At 51.8% G+C, this 10778-nt stretch overlaps 2 protein-coding genes across 3 annotated transcripts in view; both read right to left on the reverse strand.

Annotated features, from left to right (window-relative positions):
- The window catches only part of Vars2 (valyl-tRNA synthetase 2, mitochondrial), an 11439-nt gene extending 9037 nt beyond the window's left edge, over positions 1-2402 (reverse strand). For both annotated transcript variants that reach the window (XM_029531557.1, XM_029531556.1), the window contains exons 1-6: positions 1895-2402; positions 1675-1756; positions 1489-1589; positions 975-1096; positions 808-874; positions 616-713 (exon numbers count right to left, since the gene is read on the reverse strand). In XM_029531557.1, the coding sequence (XP_029387417.1) occupies positions 616-713; positions 808-874; positions 975-1096; positions 1489-1589; positions 1675-1756; positions 1895-2095 (671 nt within the window). In that variant the 5' untranslated portion in view covers positions 2096-2402. The remainder of the gene's footprint in view (positions 1-615; positions 714-807; positions 875-974; positions 1097-1488; positions 1590-1674; positions 1757-1894) is intronic.
- Positions 2403-2547: 145 nt separating this feature from the next.
- On the reverse strand, positions 2548-8838 carry Gtf2h4 (general transcription factor IIH subunit 4). Its single transcript, XM_021217718.1, has 14 exons — positions 8650-8838; positions 7816-7958; positions 6978-7082; positions 6062-6193; positions 5733-5829; positions 5523-5611; positions 5232-5343; positions 5041-5109; positions 4799-4882; positions 4472-4604; positions 4151-4281; positions 3406-3453; positions 3226-3304; positions 2548-2834 (listed from the first exon to the last, which is right to left on the reverse strand). Exons 2-14 carry the CDS (start codon positions 7953-7955, stop codon positions 2662-2664), a joined length of 1392 nt encoding a protein of 463 aa, XP_021073377.1. The 5' UTR covers positions 7956-7958; positions 8650-8838; the 3' UTR covers positions 2548-2661.
- Positions 8839-10778: the final 1940 nt, after the last annotated feature.

The raw sequence follows: 10778 nt of genomic DNA on the forward strand, positions 1-10778 counted from the left end.
GAGGAGAGGAGAGGAGAGGAGAGGAGAGGAGAGGAGAGGAGAGAGAAGCATAGCACATGACCACCACAGACATGGGAAGGCCCAGGGGCATGGGCAAGGTGACAAAGTCCAAGGGAAAACAAGACAAGGAGATTAAATAAACCACACATTTGTATATATCCATTCACATACACATAAAAATATGTGCATTCTAATGTGAGCATCGGCCACACAAGTGTGTGCATCTAACATGAGCATAGGTCACACAAGTATATACATTCTAACATGAGCATAGGCCACACAAGTGTGCATTCTAACATAAGCATAAGCCACACAAATGTGTGCATTCTAACATGAGCATAGGCCACACAAGTGTGTGCATTCTAACATGAGCATAGGTCACACAAGTGTATACATTCTAACATGAGCATAGGTCACACAAGTGTACATTCTAACATGAGCACAGTATACAGACAAATGTGCACATTGTGACACACATGCACACACACACTCTTGGCTCGGACATCCCATCGGTCAGTCCCTCCGCTCCGAGGCAGTGAAGAACCAAATGCTACAAGTCAGAAGTAGTGCTGACAAGCAAAACCCTGGCCAAGCCCTCGGGCCCTGCCCTCGTACTCATGTTTCCACTGCCACACGGCCCTGAGGAAGTCTTCCCGGCTCAGCTCGTGTCTCCGCACTCTCTGCTCCTTCCATAGCTGCTTCTCCACCACAGCCTGAAGTTAAATCAGGTGTAAATGAAAGTTAGTCAGGCTTCACATAAAGACTGTACTTTCAACCAAGCAGAGGAGGGGGGGACACAAGACCCACCTGTGTAGCAATTCCTGCGTGATCTGACCCGGGGATCCACAGCACTCGATCCCCACGCATCCGGTGCCTGCCACAGAAACACCATGGGGACCCCTAAGCTCATTTATCCTCATTCCAGCACGTCCAACCTTCCCTTCAGACACTGCAGCAGCCCCACCGCCTCTCACCAGCGCACAAGTGCATCCTGAATCGCCACTGTGAGTGCATGGCCAATGTGCAGGGAGCCGGTGACATTGGGAGGTGGGATACACATGGAAAAAGTCTCTCCTGTAGCTTGGGGCAGCCTTGCCTGGAAGGAAGGAGGAAGTCAGAGGCAAGGGAGAACTAGATGTTGCCTGGGGGAACAGCACCCTCTGGTGCCTTGGGGCAAAAAGAACTTCAAGAAGGCCAGGTATAGTGGCACACATGTGAAAAGGCAGAGAAAGGCAGATCTCTGAGTTAGAGGCCAGCCTCATCTACAGAGTTCCAGGACGGCCAGAACTACATGGAGAAACCGTGTCTCAAATTTTATTATTATTAATAATTGTTATTATTATTGAAATCCAACACGGGGAAAGCAAAAAGAAAGTCAGGGGCCGAAAGAAATAAACGTCAACTGTGAGGCCAGCCTGTGCCCACCAAGTTCAAGGGCCACTCTGTCTTAGGGACCTCCCTCGTAAAAGCCCTCTGCCGCGCACTGACCTGATACTCTGGTTTGAAGAAGCCCTCTCGCACCCACCACTGGTACCAAGCAGCTTCAACATATTGGGGACTGTAAGCAGGAGGCAGGGGCCCAGAAACGTCTGTAGAAGCAGAAGAGAGATCCACCACTGAACTGCATGTTAGCAGACCAAAGATCAACATCGCAAAACATTCCCTACACTTTACCTTTCTTTTCACCTGGCCCGGTGGGGATTTCATACAATACTACCTCCTTGTGACTCCAGGCCTTAGTAGGCACTGCAGGTATCTGCAGGGAGGAAACAGGGGGTGTGCGTTGGGGGGCAGGGGAAGGCTGCAATTCCCAGTATACAGTCCTCTGGATCCCTGAGCCAGTCTCTTTCAGCCCCTTCCCAAGTCTTGGGAGATCCAAGGACTGACCCCTGACCTTGCTCTTCTCAGCTAGCCCAGCCTCCAGGGCCGTCTGCTTCTCCCGCAGGCGCTTCTGTTTGGCTTCACGGTTCCTCCGAGAGACTGAGGAGCTGTGGGGCTCCGACTGTGTACAAAGTGCCTGGGGCCTGGAGAGACCCCATGAGGGCCTCAGCCCCCAGAGCGGTGGCCGGAAAGAGGCCAGAGGCAAATGAGGCATCGGGAGTGTTTGGGAAGGGAAGGAGGTCTGCTCACTAGGAGGCCATGGGATGCAGGAGGTCCCAACCCTTCACTCCCATCCGCAGGACCCTCTCACTCTACGTCCTTCCGCCTAGGGGCGGAGCGCACGGTGTGGACAGCACTGGAATCACTGAAACCAGGGCGTCCAGAGAAGGCGGGAGCTCTGCCCGTCACCGGGCACTGACGCGGACACGAAGGCTGGGGTTCGGAAGCCTGGGACCACCCCCACCCCCTGCAACCTCGGCCATGCGACTCTATCTCACGTCCCGGCGAACTCGGAGCCGATAGGTGCATGGCCGAGGTGCGCGCGCATGTGTGGGCGGGGCCACGCAGGCGCATGCGTGGAAGACTCGCTCCTCCGGCTTTCTGGGTGGAAGCCGGTATCACTGCGTTGCGTAGGAAAACGCCAGTAGGTGTCAGAAGCCGCATAGCTTTTTTTCCGTAATTTTATTAAACAAGAAATGTCCCGGTGTGTAAACAAAATACATCTGAATTGGAAAGCTGCCCGCCCGCCCGCCCGCCCGCCGGGGGCTGGAGCTGGCCGGCTCAGGAGCTGTGCTTCTGCCGCTTCCAGAAGCGCTTGACGTCGCTGTGCCCCGCCGGCGTCACCACCATCAGTCGCTTGGCCGAGTTCTCGAACACAAGCACGCCCAGCTCCCGCGCGTGGGCCAGCAGCAGTTCAAAGTCCACTTGCGACAGGAACTGGTTATACAGGACGCCTGGGATCGGGTGGGACAGGCAGTAGGTGAGGGGCCGCAGGCCACCGTTCTTAGGACTAATTCTCTACGGATAGTCCGCCGTTCAACTTTAACACCTGTGGCATCCAGACACTCGAAAAGACAGCAGAATCCACAAGAAAAACCACGCAAACCCACCTAGAGAGAAGACTGAATTACCCTGCCTCTTATCCCCCCACCTAGCTTAATTCAAACTGCACTGGTTTGGGACATATTTCCTACTAATATATCAAAATAAAAGATCAGTTTTCCTCCCCTTCCCTTTTGAGAAACAAATATGAAATGCACAAAACCTTTTGCGCTTATCATGGCGAAATTGCTGGCCTTACCTCTCTAGCCAGTGACGGAGATTAAGTCAGCAGAAGCCACTCACCTTCAGTGAACCGGAGTCTGTCCCTTTCCAGCTCCCACAGCCGAATCTGGTCTGTTATGGTGGGGGGCAGCACAGGGTTCTGCAGGACAAGGGTGAAGCTATAGGACCTGGTTTCTCATCCATCCGCTCTCGGTTAGGTGCTCAGGCTGCCAGCCTCCAGAGTCTTGGTACCCATCATACCTGTTTGAGCATCACTGGATGTGCCCTTGTCCTTAGGAAATGGATTATCTAGGAAAACACAAGAATGTAGAAAATCGGGCTGGCAAAATGGCTCAACGGGTAAGAGCACTGACAGCTCTTCCGAAGGTCTTGAGTTCAAATCCCAGCAACCACATGGTGGCTCACAACCACCATAATGAGATCTGATGTCCTCTTCTGGTTCATCTGAAGACAGCTTATGTACTTATGTATAATAAATAAATCTTAAAAAAGAAAGTAGAACGTCATCTGAGCTAATGTCACTGAAATAGCATCTCTGTGTTCTCCTAGCCACCGCCTGACAAGACCCATGCCTATTCTGTTGATACTTTCAGGTGCACCTCCCTGGTCACTCCTGCGACCCCCTCTATGATGCATCTCTTCTCTCCATAGTCTTGCCTTGTTTTTCTTTCTTTAAGATGGCAGTAGCTACCATATTTTGAGCACTTAATGCTAGGCAGGTTCTGAGCTAAGCGTCTTCACATCTTCCAGCACCCCTATGAGGTGGACGGCTGTTTACTGGGAGCAGAGCAAGGCTCGCAAAGACAAGGCAGCCATGAACCATGGAGTGAGACAGACTCAGAGCTAGACCACCTCCCTCCATGACCTTCCAGGTTACCCAGGTGACTCGCCACCTCCCCTGACAGGCCTGAGGCTGTGACAGGAATACCTTGGCCCAAAGAACGGGCACAGCCCCTCTCCCGACCTCTACTCCAAGTAGGGATACCTGCTGAGCTGTGATGCCACTGGCAATGGCCTGCTGCACACTCTCCCGGGTCACTTGTGCCACCACCATGTTGGGGAATCGATAGAGCATTTCGGAGAAAAGAGCAATGAGAGCGATCTGCAGCTCCGACTCTGACCGGGGGATGAAGGAGGAGGAGTGAGGAGGCTGCCCAGCCCTGCCTTCCTCCAGCCCCACCCCAAGTGAAGGAGTAAATGCTGGGGAGCTACATAAACCACCCAGTAAAAACACGGCCCTAACTGGATTTTCTCCTGTGTCCTTCCCCTCCACACTCCCTACCTATCTACCCCCACGCAGACTCACCAGTATAGGCGTACAGTCGGTAATTGGTTTCTACAACAATGAAGCCTGGCTGGTGCACAGTGCCCCCAGCCCCAGAGACACCAGATGAGAGGTTGATGGCCAGGCGTGTGGGGTAGTAACGCCGGGACTTCCTCTGGAAGAACACAGGGCAAGATGGGGTCCTCTTTCTGGTAACCACTCTCCTGTTAGACATCCGACCCCTCCTGTGAAACCATCAGCCTTTAACCTCCTCCCTAAAATGACCCAAGCACTCAGTCCTGGCTAGGTCTTTCAGCTGCACCCCAGCACCCTACTCTCCCAGAGGCCACATGGCTGGGTGTACATTACCTTCCTCTGGAACACAAGCCCGAACTCACGCAGGTGTTGCAGGAAGTTCAACAAAGAATCACTCATCCCCTCCACAGAGTAGTCCTGGTGAAGAGATGGCCAGCTGGGGGCTACGACACGTCCACCGGTCACTACCCAGCCTATGTGCCCTCCTTCCTTTGCCTTCTCGGGTGATTTGGTGGTCACTGTTGTTTTCCTCCATAACCTCTCCTCACCTCCCTGCCCTCCAGCTCCCTACTCACCTTGCCAAGAGTTGAGAAGCTGAGCTGGAAAAGGAAGGAGAGAATCTCCACCAGATCCATGCCCCGACTCTGGGAAGGAAGTGGCAGAGTGGCAGGAGGTGAGTCGGGAAGAGGGAGTTAAGGAGCACGGTGGGCTGGTCGTTACTCAGCGGGACCTGAGCGTATCATCCATCCGAGGCCCTGGCCCTTACCTGGGCTGTCTGCAGATACTGCAGCATGAAGTACCAGAGCTGGGCAGACGTGTCCAGTAGCAGGAACTGGAAGCCAGCAGAAGTGATGCAGGGCGGCTCTCCAGGCTCAGTGCTAGACACAGAGTGGGCTGATGGTGGCAACTTGCAAAGGCTGCACCGAGTCTGCTTACACCCACTTAGACCCCTCCTCTAAGCCAACTCTCTCCAATTCCTCCTAGCCCCAGACACCCACTTTCTTTGAGACCCAAGGAGATGGCCAAGCGGAGAGCTGCCGTGCTCTGCCCTCCTCACCTTTTCATAAGCCCGGCCTGGCTGAGGAGCTGAGCCAGGTCTTGGCTGACAGCTGCACTGGGGGAGCCCACCATGAAGTGCAAGACCACCTAGAGACAAAAAGGGTCAGGAGACTGGGGTCTTGAGGGTTACCGGGAAGTGGAGCACAGCGGAGGCTGGCTTCTTGACTCCCAGGGGGAAACAGGCACACAGCGGAGGCCCACTCCTCACCTCCCAGCGCTCCTCAGCGTATTTGTCCAGTGAGGGGACATCCCGGGCATGCTTGTCTGGTCCCAGCTGACTTGTGTCATCAGACCAGGCCTTGCCCCTGTGGCCAGGATTGTCAGGAGTAAGGAGCCCTGTCTGCTTCCTGTTTCCCTAGGTCTTTACCCTCACCCCATGGGCTATGAGAACATTTTCTGCACCCTACATCCACACCTGGTCCAATGTATTCTTGAAGGAGCTTTCCAGCAGGTGGGGATGGGGAGAGGTTCTGGGGAGGCCTCTCAGGAGCTTCTCCCCCACCTGGCCTAGCTCAGGAGGGGAGGGAAATGACGTACCCACCCAGAAGGGCAATTCGGAGGTTCTGGCGGAAGACAGGGTTCAAGATGAGGCCCTGGAGTCCACCAGGGAGCAGCTGGGTGTGCCAGATACGGAGGCCACTCAGCAGGCCCGTACTTTCCTCCTGAGCCCTGGGCAGAAGCAGAGTTGGGTGGGGCGTCACCAATAGAAGGAGACCTCCAGGGAGCTCCATCTCTATCCCCTCTGAACGGGAGGCCCAGTGTCACGGGGGGGTGGGGGGGGAGCTGTGTTTCTCACCTCAGATACCTGCACTGCAATGCTAAGGAGAACCAACCTAGTTCGTTTTGATTGTTGTTTGTTTCTCTGTTTTGTTTTCTTTTTTTTTTTTTTTTTTTTTTTTTTGGGATTTTTGAGACAGGGTTTCTCTTTGTAGCCCTGGCTGTCCTGGAACTCAGAAATCCGCCTGCCTCTGCCTCCAGAGTGCTGGGATTAAAGGCGTGCGCCACCACGCCCAGCTGTTTTGTTTTCTAAGTCAATGCTTTTTTTTTTTCCATTTGTTTTGTTTTAGAAAGGGTCCTGTGAAGTCTGGGACAGCCTCACACTTACAATGTAACCCTTGAACCTCTGGTTTCCTGTCTCTACTGCTCAACTTGGGGGTGGGGGTGGGGGGCAGGGCTGCTTTTTGTTGTTGTTGTCGTTGTTGTGTTTGTTTGTTTGTCTTTTCGTTTGTTTTGTTTTGTTTTGTTTAGTTAGCCTACATCTAGAGACACAACTCTGCACAATGGAAGCCACTTCGAGTGCATTCTGGAGGGTCTTCCTTGTGTGGGGCAGGGTCTGTGGAAAGGCCCAGATCTGATCCCCTAGCTCCTCTGTGTGTGCGCCCTGCAAGGGTTCCAAAGTCGATTGAGAAATGCTGCTGTTGGGAAGCTCGCACCAGCTGTGCACAGGACTCACTTGCTGAACTCCTTCTTCACCCATAGGGCCACCGCAGCCTGTGGTAGAGGCTGCTCCAGAAAGAGCATCCTCATGACCCAGTTCTTAGCCAAAGAAGGGAGCTCCCTGGAAGGTTCAGAGGCCAAATGTTATCGGAAGCCACCTCACACCTGCATCGCTGCCCTCATCTGCCTGTGGTTTTAAAAAAGCAAATATCCCAACTGCTCAGAGAGGCAGAGAAAGCATCCAGCTGACCTGTCTTCTCCAACGACATCCCAGAAGGAAAAGGCTCCCTCTCTCCCTCTCCACACTTTTTGTTTGTTTGTTTTGTTTTTGTTTTTTCTGGTTGTCTTGGAACTCACTTTGTAGACCAGGCTGGCCTCGAACTCAGAAATCCGCCTGCCTCTGCCTCCCGAGTGCTGGGATTAAAGGCATGCACCACCACGCCCGGCTTCCACACTGTCTTAAACTTCCTTCAACTCAAAGTCGCTAATTTCTGTTTACTTGATTGCTCCATCTCTTGATCTTCAGTTGACTTTAGCCCTTAGCTAAAAGGTGTGTGCTTAGGGCTGAGCCACAATAACAAGGTTTTTCTGGTTCATAATCTTGGAGTTCACAATGTGATCAAATACCCTGCAACTTCTGCCTCTCAGACGTCTCAGGCCATCTCCCACATCCTTAGCAGTCCCACTGTCCCCACAACCTCTTTCTGGTTTGGACTGACAGACACACTTTGGAGTAATGTCTAACACCCTGGTACTCACACTGGGCTAATGAGCCTCTCCCCATGATAACTAATTTCAGTCTGTAGGCCCCATTACATTCTCCACACATCCCCCTTGCTCTGAAAGCTCCTCACCTGAAGACAGCCAGACAAGTGGCAGGGTGCCCATACAATCGGTCCAGCACCCCTGGGCTCAGGCCTCCTAGGAACTCCTGGAGATTCCTGCATTGTAGGTGTGCTCGGTTCAGTCCACCCCTCGAAGGGGTGATCTCCATCACCTGAGAGGGACAAATGTCAGACATGACCCAGGCCTAAATCACTGACTCCAGATCTACCAGGTTCACTTTTCTGTCTGGTGCCACTTATCACCGATTCCTCCCAAACCCCTCGTGTCCTGCTGCTTTTCTTCATTACGCAGCTCACGGTGGCCTTGAACTTGCTATGTAGCCAAGGATGGATTTGAACCCCTGATCCATCTGCCTTCACCTCCCAAGTGGCCACCAGGCTTTTCATCCCACATCTGCCCTCAAGTTCAGCCTTTGTTCAGTCTCCAGGAGGTGGAATTGGTCCTGAGGGTCAAATCCAGATGCTCACTGGTGTGGACTGAATTACTTATCATTTCATGCTTGCAAGTGTTTTGCCTATCAATGACATCTCAAGTTCACCTAAGCAGTGACAAAGATGCTTATTTGAGCCCAGGCTTCTCTCTTGTCCACCCTCCTGGTCAGATCAGTCCAAATCGGTCAAGTCCTTAGCTCTAATCTGGGGACACGGCTAGAAACTGCCTCATGCTTACCAACCTAAATCCCTTTCTATCCCTTTCCCTCCAGCCAGCCTTACCCCCTCACTGAGACCCACGCCTCCGAGCTCTTCACTTCTCCCCGATTTTCCTTTCACTCCGCCTCTCGCTCAACTCTCTCTCCCTTAGCCGGCTCATACCCCCTCACCCCTCGGCTCCCCCTCGCGCACCCCGGGTCACCAGCCGTCGCTTAGTCGGTGCTAATGTCTCGCATTGGCTCCTGGAAATAAAGGATGAGAATTCTAAAAGGTGGGAGAACCACGAAGAACTTCACAGACAGGACCCAGCCAAAAAGCAGTCCAAAGAGAAGGGAGAGCAGAGAAAAATGTCAAGAGTAAAGGGGGTTTAGAATAGGCAATGCACTCGCCTGTCGCACGGCATGTTGGGAATTGTAGTCCTCTTCTAGCCTACACTGGAGCACTATGAGGAGGCTCTGACTACAATTCCCTAAAGGCACCGCAAGAAGGCCGGCCGAGAAAAGGTGTCTTTTCATTGGGATTCCCTAGGAACATCCGAAGCAAGACCATTTGGTTCCGCGCCTCTCTCCCCCTGTGAGCAACAGACCTAGGCAGGAGGAAGCACCCAACCTGGAGGAGCTCCGGAGCCTCCTATCGGAGACTTACTACCAGGTATGGTGGCGCACGCCTTTATTCCCAGCACTTGGGAGGCAGAGGCAGGTGGATTTCTGAGTTCGAAGCCAGCCTGGTCTACGGAGTGAGTTCCAGGACAGCCAGGGCTACACAGAGAATCCCTGTCTCGAAAAACAAAACAAAAGCAGCTTAGTGGTGGTATGTTAGATGTAGAGACCTCAAAACTGGGTTTCTTAACCTCTGCTGTTCCTCATGAAACTGAGATAACGGTCAGTGCAGAGCATCTTCACATGGCGAGGGTCAACACAATCAAAATGTCTATGTGAGGGGCTGGTGAGATGGGTAAGAGCACCCGTCTGCTCTTCCAAAGGTCCTGAGTCCAAATCCCAGAAACCACATGGTGGCTCACAACCATCCATAACAAGATCTGGCGCCCTCTTCTGGAGTGTCTGAAAACAGCTACAGTGTGCTTACATATAATAAATAAATAAATAAATCTTTAAAAAAAAAAGTCTATGTGAAAAAAAAAAATGTCTATGTGAAGTCAGATCCCCTGGAACTGGAGTTACTTAAGCTGTAAGCTGTTATGTGAATGTTAGGAATTGAACTTGGGCCCTTTGGAAGGACAGCCACTGTACTTAACTGCTGAGCCATCTCTCCACCATCCTCCTACCTGCTCACTCAGTCTTTAATCTCTTCCTCCTAAGCCCTTCCAACTCCCCATAGAAGATTACACTATAATTTTTAAGAGAATGCTATCATTTGCCCTGATATGATTTATGAATTTATCCTAGGCACGACAAGGGAAAGGGGGAATGACAGCAACTAAGGTCATCTGTAGGGTCTCCAATTCTTATCAGGGCAAATTCTGTCATTCTTGCATCACAGACCATCAATCCCAACAAGAATAAGAGATCTAAACAGGAGAGTCCCAGTACCGAGATGAGAAACACTTTTACCAAGGGCAAAATGGTAGGGCCATGTAAGGACATGGTCATGCTTTATTATGTATTTTAAGGAAAATCACGGGCTGGTGAGATGGCACAGTGGGTAAAGGCTTTGCTGTGCTGTGACCTGAAGAGAGGGGGAGAGACATCCAACTTCCATTTTCGTGCCATGGTGATGTGAATCCCAGCCTTTACCCTCCTGCACTCATACACCATAATAATAAAAGTCATCTTCAAAAAATTAAAGTAGTCTGATGTTGTCTTGATTGTAAATGAATAAACTTGAACCACATCCTGACCAAGGCCCTACATTGGAACTCCAGCCCCCCTCCCCACCTCCCCACCATTACTAAGCTCTCAGCAGAGACAGTTTCTAAAGATAAAATGGCCTTTTCTCCAGGAGGGAGAAATTGAGGGCTTGCACATAGCCCCAGAATTGGTATTTAACTTCCCATTCCTCAAGCCTCCTATATAAACCCAAGTCTCCCCTTCCTTTTGGCAGATGCTACTTTAATGCTGTGTATGAAATAAATTGTCCAGTCAGTTGAAGTCAGTCTTCATTTTCTTTTCTGCCTCCTGTCCCTTTAAGCTGCTTCAGAGACCTAACAGTAATAGTAATAAAATGCCTGTAACTCCAGCTCCAGGGGGAGGGATCCAATGCCCTCTTCTGGCCTCTGTAGCACCTGGACACATCTGTGCATATATATATATAACTTAAAAATAATAATCTTCGCCGCCAGGTGGTGGTGGCGCACGCCTTTA

The sequence above is a fragment of the Mus pahari genome, chromosome 18 (assembly GCF_900095145.1).
Source record: "Mus pahari chromosome 18, PAHARI_EIJ_v1.1, whole genome shotgun sequence".
NCBI classification, from domain to species: Eukaryota; Metazoa; Chordata; class Mammalia; order Rodentia; family Muridae; genus Mus; species Mus pahari.

Bases quoted from the DNA above. Each gene is read 5' to 3' on its own strand.
- Gtf2h4 (XM_021217718.1), bottom strand. From the start codon at position 7,955: ATGGAGATCACCCCTTCGAGGGGTGGACTGAACCGAGCACACCTACAA. The intron at 5,830-6,061 runs GTACGTCATTTC...TCCTGGCCACAG, and splicing joins CGAATTGCCCTTCTGGGTGG to GGGCAAGGCCTGGTCTGATG. The intron at 3,305-3,405 runs GTATGATGGGTA...CTTGTCCTGCAG, and splicing joins ATCCAGTGATGCTCAAACAG to AACCCTGTGCTGCCCCCCAC.